Source organism: Tachysurus fulvidraco, chromosome 5 (assembly GCF_022655615.1).
Source record: "Tachysurus fulvidraco isolate hzauxx_2018 chromosome 5, HZAU_PFXX_2.0, whole genome shotgun sequence".
Classification (NCBI taxonomy): domain Eukaryota; kingdom Metazoa; phylum Chordata; class Actinopteri; order Siluriformes; family Bagridae; genus Tachysurus; species Tachysurus fulvidraco.
The window spans coordinates 15,484,202-15,504,190 of record NC_062522.1 but is presented as its reverse complement, the minus strand read 5'-3'; the positions used below and the strand labels follow the sequence as shown (position 1 = coordinate 15,504,190).

The window sequence follows — 19,989 nt, the reverse complement described above, 5'->3', positions numbered from 1 at the left end:
TGCATTATTTTGACTAACATACCATCGAATGACTTAGAAACAGATAATCTGAACACATGTACATAAAGAAGTATCAATAATAACCCGAATGTATAATTCTCAAAATACAGGGAACCAGCCCTGTGCTTCACTGTCAAGTGATGATAAACACTGGAAGTATTTATCATTTTATATCATTGTGTGTGTGTGTGTGTGTGTGTGTGTGTGTGTGTGTGTGTGTGTGTGTGTGTGTGTGTGTGTGTGTGTGTGTGTGTGAGAGGAACAGTTTGCTGCAGATGTACTTGACTGTAGTTAATGTCTCAGAGTCTGGTGTTGCTCATACTCTGTAATGATAAATTTGAATTATGCATTAGAGATGCTTTAGATCATTACATTATACAGTATTTACAGAGTATTTGCACACACATAGTCAAATAAAAAAGTGTAGAAAATGAGAAATGTAAATGGTCAAATAGTCTCATACAACACAAACATTAGGCAAATAAAAAAGCTATCACTTTTGCATTTTGTTGAATATTTTGTGTTGTATACTGACTTTCATAGATTGGGACTGAAGTGCATCAGGGTTCTATTAAACCACATAGCAACCACTATGGAAAATGTTTATTTATTTATTTATTTATTTATTTATTTATTTATTTATTTAAATAAAAACTGTGGTAATGAAACAAAAAAAATATATAATGCTGATTCCTCTTTGTGAAGGACCGACAAGATCCTCTGTCCATAATCTCACCTTTACACAATACCTTTACATTAACACAGGCATTGGACTCATTAATCAGTAATAGAGCACTTTGGCTGTAGAGCTTGTAGGTCTCATGGGTTGCATCTCTCTCTCTCTCTCTCTCTCTCTCTCTCTCTCTCTCTCTCTCTCTCTCTCTGTCTGTCTGTCTGTCTGTCTCTGTAAAGAGTAAAGTATAAAGTCTATATTTGTATGGTGTTTATATACAGTATGGAAAGCTCACCACTGGTGTTTCATAGCTTGGCAGTGTTGCTGGGCCATGGTGCTTGATGCAGTACAGCACTGCATCATGCACTGTAGTAAAGACACATTCTTTGGAAATGTCAGTAAAAAAGCCACCTTTCTCCAGCTGCTCCATCACTGGATCTAGAGTCAGAGTCACACATTTAACAAATACATTCCCGTGGACACGTTAGGGTGAGTGTGTAGTTATTTTATATACCAACCAGATAATAAATTAGATTGATAATATTATGAGGATGTTATATTTTTTATCTAAATATCTAATATAAATTAAGGCTAAAAATGTTAGTATTTAGTCCTATTATTAGTTAGATTTGGTTGTACTTACGTTGACAGCCTGCAATGTAGATACACACTTCGATCTCTCCAAAGTCATGGAATATCTGTAAACAACAGAGGGCAAAGGTTTTGTAAACGTTGTGTCATTTTTAATACTAAGTATATGTATTCTGAGTGATCATAACCATCACATTTCTCAAAGTCTTGATGGCCACAGTGTCGATGAAGTTGGCTGGAGAAAGGTCTAGGATGATGGAATGAATATCCCAAGTCCATTTTCCCAGTGAGCCTAGGGAAACTCTTTCCAGATCCCTGCTGAGTGTGTCCTCACTGCTGGACTCCAGAGTTGTGATGTCCCCATCCTGCAGATCTGACATGGACCCTAGTGTGGAGGTTTCAGGATCAATGCCCTTCAGGTACACCCAACTGTTATGTGGGGTTTCAGGCATGACAAACACTGTGCCATTTTCTCTGTCCCTGTACTCCTCTTCTGGGATATCGCCACGCATTTCTTTAAAATGTCCTGCCCCTTCTTCAACCGAAAAAATGCATGCTTTGGAGCGCTGAGAGGCTGCTCTAATAGCTTGTTTCTGCCAAAATTTAAGTGAATGAGAACATCAGTGCCAAGAAATAAACTGCAGTAATGACATACCTGAAAGTATGAGATGATTCATTTGATATACAAAGTAATGCTTTGTGGTTTTTTCAGGAGATTTGATATGTCGTTCCACCTGTCTTTTGGCTGCTCTCCTTGCCCTTCTTTCTGCCCTCCTCTCTCTTCTTCTCTGCTTCTCTTCCTGACGCCGCTTATAAGTGATCATCTTAGTAATGTCTAAGCCACTCTGTAATCACAGAGTCAAGAGACGAAGATGCCAAATAAGGTAAAGCATACAGGGAGTAAACAATGAGTCTAAGAGGTAAATTGAACCAACTGGATCAGGAAGAAAAAAAAACAAATGTGCACCTTTTGTTTTAGGGCTTCCAGGTAAAGTTCAGCATTAGCAAAGTATATGGTGGCTGAAGAACGGAATATGGTGATGCCTGGTACCTCCCTTACCTGTCACATACAAATATATTTTTTAATAATAATTGTAATATATTACTCCTTCCTGATTCCTTATACTGTATATTCCTATATATTTCTTATGTATTCTTATACATTGTTTCAGACCTTCAAAAAAATGTAATATTATACAAAGACAATATAATTTTTTCAACACCACCTGGCAAAATGAATTGTCCCTGTACTCAATAAACCAAATTTAATTGATTTTAATCAACTGTGTTTTATTAGACTAGACACACCCAGACTTGATTCCTGTTGATTTCAACCCTGTTGATGCACAACATATAAACAGAAGCTTTCAAGCACAGTAAATTAAATTAAGAGGTCTCAACATGCAGCAAACTATGCCGCAGTCAACAGAAATTCTAGCAGCAAGGAGGAAGAAACTTATTTAAAGTAAATCAAGGATTTTTGACTACTAAAAAAAAAAGGTGACGTGACATACGGCTAAGTATGGTGACCCATTCTCAGAATTTGTTCTCTGCATTTGACCCATCCAAAGTGCACACACACAGCAGTGAACACACACACACCGTGAACACACACTCGGAGCAGTGGGCAGCCATTTATGCCGCGCGCCCGGGGAGCAGTTGGGGGGTAAGATGCCTTGCTCAAGGGCACCTCATTCGTGGCCGGCCTCGAACCCACAACCTTAGGATTATGAGTCAGACTCTCTAACCATTAGGCCACGACTTGCCCCAAGGATCTAATAGGGTTAACTACAGAAGACTTGAGAGTCAGTTTGATCAGTTCCTCTTAGCAGTTCTCCACACAACTCAGTTAGATCTTTATACTGTAATAGCCATACATTTTGTAAAGATTCATGCATCATGTCCAAGAAACAGGGTTAAATACATTAATATCTCACCTTCTGATGTGTCTCCATGTCCAAATAAATCTCAGTACCAGGAAGATGGCCCAAGACAGAGTACCGGGGCCTGTGAGATCAAGGAAACACTCATTTAAATGTATTTATTCCAGAAAACCAAAACATTGTATGGATATGGGGCAGTGCAGTGTCTCACCGTTGTGTTCTGAAGATAACAGTAAGCAGGGCAAAGAAAACAGAGGCTGCCAAACCCATATCCATATTAAAGAGAACAGTGGACAGCCATGTCACCAACCACACCAGCTATATATAATAAATGCATGAAAATTATGCATTTAAATGATGGACCTTAATAACAGCAATACAGATTACATGACAAAGATGGGTTTTGATTACAATTAATGATACTTTCAATATCACATATGCAAGGATAAGAGGTGATCACTAACCAGTCAGATATAAATTTAAATAGATGTATTATGGAATCCTACCATATCAGTCTTGCTTCTCCGCCACAGTGTCACAATGTCGGCATACTGCTTGAACATGCTTTTCAGATTCACAAACACAATGGCAGATAGCACTGCCTGCATGCACATACAAACAAATGCACACACAAACACATACACACACACGTTTTCATTATATAAATATATATGTATAAATGTATATGTATGAAAATGTATATTCTTGTCTACAGGCTTGTAAAGGATTACTGAGATGTACCTTGGGCAACTGCTGAAACAGTGATCCTAACTTCAACGTTGTCACCAGCACTATCACGGCTGCAACCACACCTGCCATCTTCAACATCACAATCAAACACAATAATTACAAGTCTGTACACTGAAGATGTGTATGTGTAACAGGCTGTGTATAACACTGTGCTAAATGTACTCTGTGTCTGTATGTGTGTATCTTGCCTGTGTTCTTCCTCCAGTGGTCTCCTGTATTAGACTCCGAGACATAGAAGCACAGACAGAGAAGCACTGGAAAAACCCTCCAAATGTATTACTGAGACCTAATGCCACCAACTCCTACATGAAAGCACAGAACATGGTGACTGTATGATTACAAATTCTGTCATATCAAATCCTATATGAATAAAATTCTTTAATAACATCTGATTAAAATTCCCATTTGCATTGGTGGCCTGCCATCTCACCTGATTGCTGCACACATTGTAGCCATGCTTAAGTGCAAACGTTTTGCCCAATGAGATGGAAATGGCATATCCCACTATAGCTAGGGCAAAGGCATCCACTACCACCTCAGAAAAAATATGGTGATTTGGCAAAGTGGGAGGCTGAAGCCTAAATAATCCAAGAGATTGATTGATAGAATTGTCAGAATATATTAGCTGAATAATAAATACTAATTTTATTAAACTTGTTATTGTTATAATAAAAGAATAACTCACCCACTTGGGATATCTCCAACTACTGAAATTTCATATTTCTCATTCAGGTGAGTATGGAATGATAACAGAGTAGCTGCCACAATCTGGTGCACACACACACACACACACACACACACACACACACACACACACACACACACACACACACACACACACACACACACACACACACACACACACACAGAGAGAGAGAGAGAGAGAGAGAGAGAGAGAGAGAGAGAGAGAGAGAGAGAGAGAGAGAGAGAGAGAGAGATGCAACCCATGAGCCCTACAAGCTCTACAGCCAAAGTGCTCTATTACTGATTAATGAGTCCAATGCCTGTGTTAATGTAAAGGTATTGTGTAAAGATGAGATTATGGACAGAGGATAAATATGGACAGAGTCATAAATAAGTGTAGTAAGAAGAATCAGATTAAAATGTCTCTAAGTGAGTCCTGAAAAATAGACTGAATACATATATGTTGGCTATCATAAATAATGATTCATGAATGAGAACATGTGAAAAGAAAAAGAAGAAGCATACAATGATGAGTTCCACTGGTATTGGCACTGGCAGTTTCTCTCTGTATTTATTGTTCAGCTCCTTGGCAATGATGAGGATAACGATGGACACACCACTGACCAGAAGAGTGGGCAGATGGGTATTGGGCAGCTGCTCACATACATCTGCTAGTGTCTGCATACACACACAACACAGGTTCTGGTGGAATCTCAAAAAAAAGTGATGAAGTCCATACTTTTGTACATGTGACTACAAAGAGGGTGAATGTCTGAGTACTTACATACAGCAGTGATAACGGCCCACTGAATCGTGTCGGAGACACTCCAAAGATGTACTTTAATTGAGCTACTACGGCATGAGCGGCAGCTGCTGTGGTGTATGCTCTCACTAACGGCTCAGAGAGATATGTACCCACAAACCCAAACTGTGCCAAACCCAGGATCACCTGAAAGATAGAACATTTTCATTGTAATTCAGAAACAACCAGCATCACATGAGTGAATATGTGAATCTACATTTTTGCACATCTCATCACATCTTCATTTTCATAAATGTGTGTGCAAACCTGAATTAATCCTCCTAATACAGTAGTGGCTGCAGCAACTTGTACTCTATAAAGATCTCTAGCAGTGACGTCCACCTCCTCAGTCACATTAGTACCATTGAGGATGAGAAAACTGGCATCAGGGGCCAGTCTCTCAGTAACGCTGCCCACCATAACACTGAGAATAGTAAATGTGCCTGCAAACACACACACAGAGGAAAGGTTAATTATACAATCAACAGCCATTTAGAGAATTTAAAGCATATAGTGTGAAAGCTAAAAAAAAATTGCCATTTTAATGCTACTGTTCAGTATTGTGTGAAATATTTCTAGTTTATCATTACGAATTGCTACTAAACGTGTGGCAAATGTAGTCAAAATCATTTCCATGGTAATAATATATAAAGTCTTCTCACCTATAGAAATGTGTCTAGAAGACCCAAAGAAGAAATAAATGAGTGCAGGATAAAAAGAGCTGTACAGTCCAAACACTGGTGGCAATGAAGCCAGCAATGCATAAGCCATTCCTACAACACACACACACACACACACACACACACACACACACACACACACACACACACACACACACACACACACACTATATATATAAGTATTCACATGAACTATACATGTTTATAAGTGTAACTATAAATTTTAAGAGAAATCATCCTTTTTTTGCATGACACATTTAAATAAGTGTGATGCAATGAGTAGAATTCAACAAACATGCTCCTAAATTTTTGTTATATCTCTTTTAATCACTGACATCTAACAATTATTTTCATGGGTCCATGCCTTATGTGATATATTTTTGGTTAATTATAAAGGTTTCAAAATTTTAAGTAAAAGTAAATAGTAGCATGGTCTTTGATAATGATTTTTTAACAAAACAGTTTTTCCTCATTCACAAATTCAAATCGGTTATTGTATCAGACTCTGCAGAAGGATTTATTGTTCTTAACAGTTGCTCTGATGATTAGACCTTCACACCTTTCTGCACAACGATACAAATTTATTGAGAAAAAAATTATCTCAAGAGACAGAAGCTCTCACCTTGTGGTAAGTGCATGATGCCAACACTGATGCCAGAGATGAGGTCTGGCATGCCATAGTCCCAGATGGAATAACGTGGTAACCAGTAAAGCACAGGTAGACATCCTGTCACTTTACGTTTCAGTCTGGGAATAGAACATCTGTGAGAGGGATAAAGTGAGACAGGGATTAGGGAAAAATACAAGAAAGAAATTAGCTTCACTTTAATAGGAACTCATTAGAAAAAGGTATTACACCACTATTCACACACTCAAACACATTGAAAAATTTTTTTTTCTCATATAAAGTGTCTCACCTGAGTGAGTTTTTCAGGCGATGAGTGAAAGGAATGTGGTTTTGTGAGGGATCCAATCTCCCAGCCAGTTTCTCCAGCTTCTCTTCATCCAAAATCTCCCTCTCAACACAATACCCTGAGCTATTCTTCCCATTTACCATTCTTATTACATAAACCTAATTCAGATCCAACTTAAAAATGATTCTTTACCCTATACTTCACTGACATCACCCTTTTGATTTCTAGGGTTTTCTAGCATGAGATTTATACACAGAGACACTTAAATAGGATGAGGAAGACATAGTAAAAGGGGCTGTCTATTTGGCTAATGATTACATAATGAAAAATACAAAACAATCAAACATTTTAAATAAAAATTGACGAATAACATTTAATACACAAAATGAGATGCTGAATGGCCAGATGAAATTTCCAAAAAGTGTGGATATAAATAAATATTCTTTTCAAATAACACCATAATGTTAATCCTGTGCCTTTGCTGATTCAGCTTTCTTGATAGTTTCCACTGGTGTACTCTAGTCAACATTTTCTGTTCTAGTTACAGATCCCGCCCGGATGTTGTGTAAGACAGGAATTAATTAATAATCTCATCACTGGAAACAGGAAGAGAAATTTAGCTATGAGGCTTTGATTCATCATTTTCCACTCCACACAAAAGTGTTCACTGCAGCAAACTCAGTTAAAAACTAAATGAACCTTTACATCCTCAATTGTTTCTTTGAAATTCTTTTAAGCACACAGCCAATTATAAAAATGTCACTTCAAATTTGTTTTACTATCACTTCAGAAAATATTAATATTAATATTAATTAATATTAATATTACCCTGCAAAAAAAAACTAACTTAGAATTCTATCATGTCTATCACTTCAGATTACTTTAGTAAAAGATTTTTAAATCTCTTATGACTTTGAATATTAGGAACAGGCTGTTTCAATACAAGGTCATTGCATCAACAACTTGTCAAATGAAAACTCTCCAGAGTTAATATTTCTATTAATAATTCTGCTCTGTTTAAAGATTAGCCTCTATTGCAAAAGGATCATGGAGTGCAAAACTGTGTTTCTCTCATTATTCATCTGTTTACATGCAAAGCATTATAATTTATTAGTATTAATTTATGCTTAATACACTACAATATATCAACTTAAAAAATTCTAAATTTATCAGTCATTATGACTATAAATTAAGTCATCCCACTATGTCCGTAATTTATAAATTAAATTTTAAGCTGGACAATTTGTAACTGGACAATTTAAAGCTAGCTACAAGATAATGATTATTTAAAATATGGGTAAATAAAATAAAATACAATTAATTAATTAAACAAACAAACAAATTAATGCAAATCCTCACTGCATATGTGAGGAAATGGAGTTGTAATATATCAAATAATAAAAAATTCTATATGTCACACCTAAATAAGTGGTTATGATACAGTGTTTTGACACCCAGCACATCCATATCAGGTTCTTCTACAAACTGTTGCCACAAATATTGAAGCACAAAATTGTCTAGAATGTCTTTGTATGATGAAGGATTAATATTTACCTTCACTGGAACTAAAGCAGCCCAAACCTAATTCATCATGACAATTCCCATTTTCAGAAGTGAGGTCCAAAATGAGTTCCATGAAGACATAATTTGCTAAGGGTGGAGTGGAAGAACTTGTGTAGCTCTGATATCAACCCCACTAAACACCTTTGGGATGAACTTTTGGGATTTCTGACTGCACACCAGACCTCCTTTTTAACAACAGTATCTGAACTTGCTAATCCTTTTATAACTGAATGAGCCCAAATCACCACAGCTACAATCTGAAATCTAGTGGAAAACCTTCTCAGAAGAATGGATTCTGTTATGACAGTAAAGAGAGAACTACATCTGTGGTAGTGGCAATGGTTTTGTAATGATCATATATGAGTGTGGGAGTGAAAGAAAGGCAACCATATTTGCATCCATATTCCAAAGCACTTTAACATATTTCCAGTTTGTTTCACAGTTAGTACACCAACTAAAGGTTTTGCATAGGATGCACCTTTAAGAACTGCTCTAATGCTTGAATGCAGGACCTGACATCACTTTAACAGCATGATGAAAGGTGAACAGCATGGTGATTAGGTGAAATCTAATCCTCAGATGCCCAGCAACCTGTAGAGCCATTTCACACATTGAAACATATGTGAGAAACACATCAAAACAGAAACAGTGTCGTTCTGTTCACCATTTTACAAATAGAAAGTTTCTTGAACAGACTGTAACTTTCATTTATTTTTCCTCTGAAAATATCTCGTCTCTTCTGATCCCTCATTGGTTATTTGAAACATTATGGTTTATTATTAGCCATGTTGCTTAGCATGGGGCACCGAGGGTTCAGTAAACAGATTTCTCACACTCTCTCTCCTCCTCCTTGCACTGTCACAGACACAGTGTGTGCGTATAGAGTGCATGTAATGGACGACTTGCCTGTTTAAGGCGAAGAAATCTGGAAACAAGTTCCCTGGTATGACTCATCAGTGCATGTCCTAATCTTTTTTGTTTAATTAATGTCTCTCACTCAGTATTCAGTAGTAAACTTGAAACAGCAGTGACAAGGATCTCTATTTAACCAGAAGGCTTGTTATGATTTAACTAAACATTTGTGGTATTTGGCTGAGTTATATAATAAAAATGCACTTACCATGCATGAAAAAAAGTTAGAAATGTATTGGTAATAGTTCAAACTCAGTTCAACTCTCAGTGCTATGACATTTAAACAACATACACTAATAGTCACAGATAGGCCCTCTCAAATAACTGTACCAGCTGAGCTTGTGACTTGTTCTTTATTTTTCCAGATAACCTGTCCCTGCCATTTATATGAGATGACTTCCAAAATGTCAGTAGCTTAATGGAAACCATTGATTCAGGTGAAAGAATTAGAAAAACAAATCCCTAACAAGAAACAGAATGGATCTGAGAGCTAAGCATGGTCTGATGTTGTTGGAACAGCTGAATCGCATGCGTGAAGCTGAACAGTTGACAGATGTGGTACTAGTTGCAGAAGGCATCAGCTTCCCATGTCATCGGTCAGTTCTTGCTGCATTCAGCCCTTATTTCCGGGTCATGTTTACCTGTGGCCTGCGAGAAAGTGCAAACCGCCAGGTGGTACTGAGAGACATGCCAGCTCAAAGCTTAGGCCTCTTGCTGGAATACATGTACAGCTCCAAGCTTCCACTTTCCCCAGACAATGTACAGGGTATCTCAGTTGCCGCATTCCTCTTGCAGATGGATGATGTCTTTAGCCGCTGCCAGATCTATATGACGGCCAACATGGATGCCTCCAACTGCCTTGGGATCTTTTACTATGCTCGGGATTTGGGGGCTGAAGAATTAGCAGACCAGGCTCAACGTTACCTTCGACAGCACTTCACAGAGGTGTGTCACAGCGAGGAGGTGTTGGATTTGGAAGCCTATCAACTTGGGGCATTGCTAGCTTCAGATGATCTTAATGTCACCCGAGAGGAAACCATTCTTGACCTAGTGATGCAGTGGGTGAAACATTGCTCAATTGCTGTAAGTCTGGGGAAAGAAAATCGTGCCAGTCAGCTACCAGAACTTTTACAGAAGGTACGCCTTCCACTGGTGAGTGTAAGCTACCTGAAGGAGACATTGCGCCGCAACACAGCACTGCTGGCTGATGCAGAATGTCTGCAGATGATGGAGGATGCAATTGAAGCGGCAGGTCTGCATCCAGAGGCTCCAGCACGACGACTGAAGCTACGTTATGGCATGGAAACGACCGATCTACTGCTATGCATTGGCAATGATAATGGAGGAATACGTTCACGTTACGGAAGCTATTCAGACCGCAGCTTCTGTTATTCTCCCAAAACTGGGCGAACATTTTTCATCACTGCTCCTCGATATGCTGATGCCCTTGGATATGTATGCACTGGAGTTGTCACTGAAAACAATGACATTATTGTTGCAGGCGAGTCAGGGCCACGAAGATTGGCAAGACAAAAGGAGAAGAATGTGGAGATTTGCAAGTAAGGCTCAAGTATAAAAAGTGTTAAAATAATTCAGTATGTCGCTACGATTTATTAGGAACCCCTGCACATTCATGTAGTTATCAAATCAGCCATTCATATGTCAGCAGTTCAATAAAACATTTTTTTCATGCAGAGGTCAAGTACTTTAGGTAATTTACAAAACACCCTCAGAATAAGAGAAAAAAATGTGACCTCAGTGACACTGACTGTAGCATAGTTGTGCTTACCAGATGAGTATTTCAGAAAGAACAAAGCTACAACAAAAGACCACATCAGGTTCCTCTTCATTCTGCCAAGATCTGGATTACTGAAAGTGAACAGCTGGAGATATGGAAGCTGTAGCCTGTTATGTCCTAATGCTTGATGTGAGCATTGGTCTGTACTGGGGTGATTTTATGTGCTGCATTGATGTGACATGATTAGATAATTGAATGAATTTGCAGTGGTACAGTTTTTGCAAAGCCTAGTAAAGAGGATCACTTCTGATTTAGGCCAATGGCTCTGCACTGTACAACTCACCACCCGTATTAACCATTTCATGAGATTAATCATATGGGCTGGAGTAATAAAAAAATTTTTTTTACAGCCGGACAAAACAATATATTTGTTTAAAAAAAATCTGTTGAAAATATTATCTAAGTTATTATATGACATATATCATTATAAATAATTTTGTCTGATTTTAACTTTTTCCTTTTCTAGGTATAATGAAGAAGCTCAGGGTAGTTGGAAGCACCTTTGTTCAGCAGAATACCGTGACTCATATGCCCTGAGTTCCCTGGGAGATAACCTGTATCTAATAGGGGGCCAGATGATGCTGAAGAATCAGTATCTCATCACCAACAGTGTTGCACGTTGGTCTTTACAGGGTGGCCCTTGGCGCAGTGCTGCTCCGTTACCAATGCCCTTGGCCTATCACAGTGTAGTCCGGATTAAAAACTGCCTTTATGTGCTTGGGGGGAGGACTCCACAGGTTAAAGTGCTTAACATGATTTTACAGTTTTGCACTTGCATTTCATTTCATGCATCATTTATAGCTGGTTCTGGAGTATTCCTGCATGATCTATTAATTTAATTATAAGTGGGTGTTTACTTCAAAACAATTGCAATTCCAGGACCAAAACTAGGATTCTATAAACTCAAAATGAATTCAGATTACACTGCAGGAGAACGGTAATTGTGTCAGCCTGTAACCCTACTCTGTTTCTGTCCCTCTCTTTTTCTTTTTTCTTCTCTCTCTTGCTCTATTTAACTGCACCTGTTGTGACTCATCTTGTGAATGACAGACATATCATGTGGATGAGGAGCCTGACCGTATGAGTAACCGCCTACTTATGTATGACCCAGAGAACAACAAGTGGGATGAGCGCTGTCCTATGAAATATTCCAAATATCGCTGCAGTTCAGTGGCTCTCAATGGGGAGATTTATGTTATAGGTGAGAGGCAAAAAGCCTTTGAATTTTAAATGCATTTATTTTTAGCAATCTACTGGGAAGCCAGTATAACAGACATCGCAACAGACCTAAAAGCAACATATTCACTTAAAACACCAAATATTTGAAGAAAAATCTTTTTTCATACCCTAATAAATGCCTATTTCCTAAATAAAAGTAATTTAGGAGTTTAAAATCACAGCACACCAGATGCAATGACTTAATAATTCTGGACTGTAGTCTTGTTATGTTTGTTGTGTTAAGTGCAAGTAAATGACAATGATAAATATTGTACAACATATAAATGCCTTGATAATATTGATTATGATGAAAAATAGCCAACTTTTACATAATACTTATATTTCAGTTTATTTTTCACTCCCAGGTTCTTGTAGAATTAAAGCAATAACTTTAGTAAGAGAAAGGCTAAAGGCTAAACTTAAACTTTCCCACATTAATTCTACCCATTAAATGAAATTTATATCGAATTTTTGTTCCTATTATTAATAAGTTCTGCATCTTCACTACAGGTGGCATTGGGTGTGAGGGTGTAGATCGTGGACAGTCACGTCGCTGTCTTGATGCAGTAGAAATCTACAATATTGATGGGGATTTCTGGAGAGATGGCCCTCCCTTACCATGGCCACTTTTATCACTACGGAGCAATGCACCAAACGCTGGGGAAGTGGATGGCAAACTATATATCTGTGGATACTATAAAGGAGCAGGTAAATATACCATATTCCATACAATGCTTTAAGGTGAATGATGTCGACATTCATCTAGCTGTATACTCTCTCTCAAATATCCAGTGTATCATAATCATAAATCATAAAATTCTTCTTAGACCGCCATGACATCATCACTAAGGATATCCTACAGTTGGATCCATGGGAGAATGAGTGGACGGTGGTGGTTAAACAGGCTGTTATGCACGACAGTTATGACGTGTGTCTGGTGGCGAACCTTAACCCGCGAGGACTCATGCCCCCTCCAGCTGACTTGGTGGATGAATAACAAAAACTATGTATGACAAAAGCAAACACAGTCATAAATTTGACAATTTGCACATTTCACAAAATTGCAATCTCCACAGGTGTGAATATAGACTGTGTTTTATTCACTTAAGTCTGAACTGCATACAGATGAAAGATATTGTTGCAATATTAGTGATTAGCGCTGATTTAGACTGATTGTTTCATTTGAACTGCATTTTCAAATAGAACTTAATAGATTTTTTAGAACTGTTTTATTACAAAAGTATAATAGATTACAGAGAAGCTCCCATCACTTACTCCTGTTTCATGAAGCTAACATTAAGGTGTATTTTTTTAATATTAGCAAGCTCTATTAAAGTGTTCTTTGGTTGCATTAAATATAAGCATGCTATATGGATGAGCTCTCCAGCTGCATTACAAATATATTACTATAGTCATGTTTGTACTATAACAATACAAAACAATACAAATATAAAGAACAGTTCTCGAACAAATATTTAGAAAATCATGTGAGAATTATGAAATTCAGAACAGCAATAACCTTTTTTTTAACAATCACATAGAAAAAATGCACAATTTTGCTATTATGTAAGGCAATAATAGCATGACTGTGTGCCCACAAGGCAGCAAAGAAATTTACTGTACTGTAGAGCTACAAAGACTAAAACAAAGCCAGTTATATAGAAAATCAACCAAACCATCCTTTAAGACCTAGTGAAGGTCATAGTCAATATTTTTTGCTTGGTGTCTTAAAATATCCCATTTAACACACACTGAATTAATCAGAGTCACTGATGAAATCAAAGAGCTGCCAGGTAACTCTCTGTGTCTTTATGGTATTGGCTTTTTGCTCAGGATTTACTGTCTCCCATTCAGCTTGCTGGTATTCCACAATCATCTGTGAGCTGTTACTGCTCTGGGACAATGAACAAGGATCCAGGTTCTGTACACATTCATTGGTATTCGACAACCTGGTTGTGCTTGGCTGCTGTAGTGGTACATGTTTCCCTGAAACAACTGACTTTCTGATTGCTTTTCTATAGCCATTGACCACCAAATTTGGCACCCTGTTCTCTTGGTCTTCATCATGCTGACTTTCCTCAAACACATTATTCAAAACCTTTCCTTGATCAGGCCGCCTCTGTGGCAGAATCAGGGCTCTCTTCTTTTTCCTGAAGGTCTGACATCTCTGTGCTCTCTTTGCTATTTTTTTCTCTCTGGGCACCTCGATCCAGGCTGCTGAATTGTTCTTAGTCATATCATTCAAAGAATTTACTCGCTCTATATGCACAGGGTGTCCAAACATGTAATCCTTCTTAGGATCCTGTATATGAGCAGGGTCAGTGAAAGTAGCAACAGGGTTTGGAGAATTGACTGTAACTGGGTGCAGACGGTAAGACTTCTTCCAGCCATTAGGGTCACATCTCTCAGTTGCTATGTCCCGCTTCATCTGAAAAGGTTGAGTACCTATGACCCGGAAAGGTGCTCCTCTGCTAAGCTTCTCTGGAGATGTGTGTGTAACAGGACAAATACTCAGGTCTACTTTTTCCCCAGAAAAATTAAAGGCTTTACTGCCTTCATAATAACGCTTTTCTTCTGAAACCACACAGAACTGTGTTACCAAACTAGGTGATGTCTGAACAGTATTGTCAATCATCTGGACAGGGCCAGGTTGAGTTCCAGCAGAGCGAGCAGTCATTACTGTGCTAAGCAGAGACAGAATCTCTCCAAGCACACTCTGTTCCTTGCTCTGTTCCAATTTCAGTGAATCCAAATCCCGCTGGAGGTTGAGAACAAGTGAGCTCAATTCTTTTAGAGCTAATGATGTCTGGGCCATGAGAAAATAAACAAACCTCGGTCAAACTGTGCTATTAAAACAAACGATTCTGACTGGTAATTCATATGTTCTTTCTATTACATTGATACCCCTGTGCTGTTAAATTCTCAAATCTGAAAGTGTGTTTGCTATAACATCACGGCTGTGACAATATAATTTAAAAACTAGGTACAGTATATATTAAAGCGCTGATTCTAATTTAATTTCTATTCTCAGTTTATTCACAAAGACAAGTATCATAGATGGATTAAAAATGTCATAATAAATGGAAAAACACCATTTGTTTTTATAGTGTATTTTCAGTAAAGAGAGTTTACACTTGGATGGATGTAAGCACTTTGTGGTCATTAAGGTTTTTTTCCTTTTTCAGGACAGAGTACTAGAGAACATGACAATGTTTTATCATATTAGGATCAATATAGAAAAAAACAGTTAGGAAGATAAAGTTACAACTGTTCAAATATTCAACAAAGGATTATTTGATTATTACTACATACTAAATAAATCTTGTGCATATCCAAGCCCCTGTTTCAAATATTGTTTACCTTTTCTTCATTGTCCTTCATCTCTCTACAGGTCTGGCTCTTCATCAGTTCAGTCTGATTTGCTATGCTCTCCTTAATTGTGGCAAAATTATCCTGAACTGCAATACAAAAGATATTAACATAAAATAATGGAAATATACTGGGAATAATTAAAAAAATCTACAAATATGCAACTGCTCTTTCTTGAGATCATGCTAAGGAGAATCTTGAAACAGACAGTAACAAAAACTGTTCAATAATTATCTGCATTTTCGCCCTCTGCTGGACAAAAGACAGCCAGGTTTTAATATGTTGCATTAGCAAAAGAGTAAACTTTAAACGATGGTATTAAGTTAGAGACATATAAAAACACCAAAGAAATATGAAATTACACAATATTATTTACTTGTTTTTCTAAAAGTTCCAATTCCTTCAGCCACAGCTGCTCTGGTTATATCACAACTTCCATCAATACAGTTTAGAAAAGTCTTTTGGATCTGTAAAAGATAAATAAACTTAAATAACTAAACCCTACATAAATAAATAAATAATAAAAAACTTATTTTAAAACCTAAATAAGATTTTATCGCTTACATTTTCCAGACTTTCATGCAACTGTCTGACTCCAATGAGAATTTCACTGTATAAATCAACAAAAATTTGCTTTAATATCATGAATTCCAGCAAACATTTTAAACCTTTACATTACAAAAACTACAAAAAAAAAGCTTATTTAACGATACCAAATATTCCTTTTTTTTCAAGGAATGTAAGAAATAGATATGAATGGGTATATTTACATCTCTTTGGCTTTTCTCTTCTCCTCTTCAAACCTGTCTAATATACCCATGGCTCTACCACCCGAAATGTTGGTTACTTTGCTGTCACCAAACAGCATAGGCTTGGACTGATACTTGGATGACACCTTTGTTTCATTTATCTGTCAATATTAAGGTAACATAAGTGCAAAACACTGAATTTTTAGTAGAAAATGTAACGGGTGGCACGATGGCACAGCAGGTAACGTTACAGTCTCATACCTCCAGGGTTCAAGGCTGGGCTCTGGTTACTTGGGTTAGCGTGCAACATGTAAACAAATTAAACAGTATAATACGCAAACATAACCTAATTACAGATGTACAACTAATAGATACATGTATTCGCTTTATGAAAAGGTTAAGAAAATGTTTGCACCACCTTGAACTGTAATATACTGAAGAACAAGGAGAAAAGACTCACGCAGTTACAATTAATGCATAACAAAACATACTCTCAAGTAACTTCGAAAGAAAAAGTTGATAGATATCAGACCTCCTGTGAGGCCTGCTGGGAGCTTCTGGACTGTCCACATAACTCCTGCGAAAAGCTTTGAGAATTTTCAGGCCAGTTTTGAGATCCAAACAGAAACTGAGAGTCAGACAGGCTCGAGTAGTCACCGGCCGTGGCGCCTCCTTTAGCTGGTTTTGCACCCCTGTGAATTAAGGCAACTGATTATTTGTCTGTTTCTACCATAATACACACGTTCTGGATTTAAACTCCATACTTACACAGAGTTCATAGGGATATTCAGAATTTCTTTTACATTCCAAATGTTAGGCTTCATGGTTCCGTGTTCCTGTACAATTACTACACAGAATACAGTGAATATGCGTTAGTTATCCTTCTTTAGCTAGCTAGCCGTACAATATTAATATTAGCGGTATAGCGTTAGCTACGGGACGCTCGTTAGCTATTTGTTCTAATTTATATAATCTAGTTGGTTTAGTTTGCTGTTCATTTCTCCCCTATTTGCTTTACCTAACGTGCTAGTTAATTTGGCCGCAATGACGTAAACCTGTTCTAAAAACTCACGTAATGAATGTTCAAAATAAACCTTGTTTAATGACAACAGCCTAAAGGTCTGAGACGCCTGAAGTAAATTTAAATTAGCGCGCACGCGACTCCAGCTGACTGAACTGTACTGATTAAATGGCACGGTATGCAGGTACACACACTGCTATACACTGCATAGCCTTTATATTTATTTACTTTACATACGTTTACATACATACATACATACATACATACATACATACATATATATATATATATATATCACACATAATGTCTTTGGAACTTGATTGGGGCTGCTAATCCACTATCCGGACTATCCTGCGTTGCAACCTTTTACAGTATCATTTTTTCTCTTCTGTCCATGTCCAGGGAGACTTCAGTGCCATGGGTTGCAAACATCTTGATCATGTTGCGCACTGTGGACAAAGGAACATCTAGATCTCTGAAGATGTAACCATGAGATTGTTGATGTTTTTCCACAATTTTGGTTCCTAAGTCCTCAGACAGTTCTCTTTCTGTTCTCCATGCTTAGGGTGGCACACGCAATGCAAAGACTGGGTCAACTTCTCTCCGTTTTATCTGCTTTCAGGTATGATTTTTATATTGCCCACACCTGTTATTTGCCCCAGGTGAGTTTAAAGTAGATGCTTGAAACAAATTTATCCACAATTTTGAACGGGTGCCAATAACATTGTCTGGGCCATTTTTGAAGTTTTGTGTGAAATTATGTTATATTTGCTTTTCCATCTGATTTTTTTTTCTTTTCAATACACACATAGGAAATAAACATGTGTATAGCAAAACAATGTGTAATTGCAATACTTTTCTGTGAGAAATACTTCATTTTCTGGAAAAATGTCAAGGGTGCCAACATTTTTGGCCATGACTATGTATCTATCTATCTATCTATCTATCTATCTATCTATCTATCTATCTATCTATCTATCTATCTATTATGTTAACCCTCATCTATCTATTATGTTAACCCTCGCAGTGTAATACACAGGGGAGGAGATTTCTCTGGATTCCTGGAAACTCTTACCTCTGTGATTTAATGAATTATTTAAACTTTCTGTATAAAAGAACATGAAAGAAACTTTATTTAAGAAAAAAAAAATTGGGTAAAAACATCCTTTCCACAGATGAATGACGATTTCTCTCCGTGGACTAGTATGAGTATGTTTATATATGTTTATATAAAATTTTTTCTGAAGAATATATTAGTTTCTTATATTTGACACGTTGATTCTAGTTTTCGATTAAGCAATATAACTTCTTATAATAAGACATTAAAACCTATAGAGACTTTAAAGTATGCATTTAGTTGCAAACTAACAAACAAAGAACGCGAAATATAAGTTATTTCGATTAAAAATGACAAGTACACGACTATAACGCGCGCACTAGAGGTTCAATGGCAGAATATTTGCAAAAAACCTCGTGGTTTCGCGCATGCGTGCTAAAGGGGAAACAGGGGCACGGAACTGAATTCTTCGGAACACCCTGACGCTGTTGTTGCCTAGCGACGCTCTATGCTAACGCCACCAAAGGCTACATATCTAACATATATACCCGAGGATCCTTTGAAACAAGTGATAAAACACAATGGAAACTGAACTAGGAGATGATATGTTGGATCTCAGAGTTTCTGAGATTGTTAAGAGTGTGTTAGACAGCGTTCTGAGCACAGACATCTGTACACAACCGGATAGAGAACAGCACGACTTCGAGATCAGGAACATCGACTGGGTCGACTGTAAAGACTTTACAATCAGTGTAGGAAAAAAACAAATCGAGGAATACGTGCGTACCTGGGAGGTGGACCCGATATGGTTGTTCAGTGTCAAGTTCCTGCAGGAAACTGAACTGGAGTTTGAGAACCAGTTCCTCTATAGAGCACTGTGGAGCATCCCGACCCGCCGGTGCCCTATACCTAAGAACACAGCGTCTGTTTACTTCACCATCACTATCTCCAAAATCAAACCGCACACCATGCCTGTGATAGTCACATTTCAGGTGGAAGCCAGTCAGACTGTTCATGTTCCGGGAAAAACCAGATTCCGCGAAAAATGGCTGAAGGACGTCATTGAAAACAAGACATTGCTTATGGATACCATCACATTTTAACAGTTCAGTGTCAGCCTGCTTTATATAAACAAAAGATAAGCATCTTTTTTATATTAACGGACATAAGCCAATATTTGTACTTAATTACATTATGCTTGTATAAAATCTATTTAAATAAATATAAATACATAGACATACATTTGTGTTGAAATATCTTAGAGCCCAAGAATGCCTTAATGTTGGAAGTTTATACTTTAAAATGATTATAATAGGTGTCCTATG

The 19,989-nt window shown here is 37.4% G+C and overlaps 3 protein-coding genes across 11 annotated transcripts; 1 reads left to right on the top strand and 2 right to left on the bottom strand.

Moving 5' to 3' along the window:
* Window positions 1-28: 28 nt before the first annotated feature.
* slc26a6l (solute carrier family 26 member 6, like) lies at window positions 29-7,253 on the bottom strand. Its single transcript, XM_027146525.2, has 19 exons — window positions 6,981-7,253; window positions 6,686-6,825; window positions 6,046-6,156; window positions 5,651-5,826; window positions 5,366-5,530; window positions 5,107-5,259; window positions 4,583-4,665; window positions 4,328-4,475; window positions 4,086-4,199; window positions 3,889-3,966; window positions 3,654-3,749; window positions 3,359-3,465; window positions 3,202-3,271; window positions 2,232-2,324; window positions 1,999-2,109; window positions 1,459-1,857; window positions 1,317-1,371; window positions 969-1,111; window positions 29-323 (listed from the first exon to the last, which is right to left on the bottom strand). The coding sequence occupies exons 1-19, from the start codon at window positions 7,118-7,120 to the stop codon at window positions 300-302; spliced, it is 2,406 nt and encodes an 801-aa protein (XP_027002326.1). The 5' UTR covers window positions 7,121-7,253; the 3' UTR covers window positions 29-299.
* Window positions 7,254-9,326: 2,073 nt separating this feature from the next.
* Window positions 9,327-15,970, top strand: kbtbd12 (kelch repeat and BTB (POZ) domain containing 12). 4 transcript variants are annotated; one of them, XM_047813450.1, is made up of 7 exons: window positions 9,327-9,483; window positions 9,818-11,011; window positions 11,717-11,993; window positions 12,301-12,451; window positions 12,979-13,176; window positions 13,296-13,475; window positions 15,654-15,970. In XM_047813450.1, the coding sequence occupies exons 2-6, from the start codon at window positions 9,930-9,932 to the stop codon at window positions 13,463-13,465; spliced, it is 1,878 nt and encodes a 625-aa protein (XP_047669406.1). In that variant the 5' UTR covers window positions 9,327-9,483; window positions 9,818-9,929; the 3' UTR covers window positions 13,466-13,475; window positions 15,654-15,970. The 4 variants fall into 4 exon arrangements, with proteins under 4 accessions (XP_047669406.1, XP_047669407.1, XP_027002266.1 ...); XM_047813451.1 differs by having other exon boundaries at window positions 15,860-15,954; XM_027146465.2 differs by lacking the exon at window positions 15,654-15,970 and having other exon boundaries at window positions 9,361-9,483; window positions 13,296-13,651.
* iho1 (interactor of HORMAD1 1) lies at window positions 13,548-19,769 on the bottom strand. 6 transcript variants are annotated; one of them, XM_027146461.2, is made up of 9 exons: window positions 19,452-19,583; window positions 17,906-18,056; window positions 17,355-17,433; window positions 17,119-17,278; window positions 16,608-16,747; window positions 16,402-16,447; window positions 16,214-16,304; window positions 15,829-15,926; window positions 13,548-15,274 (listed from the first exon to the last, which is right to left on the bottom strand). In XM_027146461.2, exons 2-9 carry the CDS (start codon window positions 17,907-17,909, stop codon window positions 14,225-14,227), a joined length of 1,668 nt encoding a protein of 555 aa, XP_027002262.2. In that variant the 5' UTR covers window positions 17,910-18,056; window positions 19,452-19,583; the 3' UTR covers window positions 13,548-14,224. The 6 variants fall into 6 exon arrangements, with proteins under 6 accessions (XP_027002262.2, XP_027002261.2, XP_027002264.2 ...); XM_027146460.2 differs by lacking the exon at window positions 17,906-18,056 and having other exon boundaries at window positions 19,452-19,769; XM_027146463.2 differs by lacking the exons at window positions 17,906-18,056; window positions 19,452-19,583 and adding an exon at window positions 17,605-17,840.
* Between the last annotated feature and the right edge of the window lie 220 nt (window positions 19,770-19,989).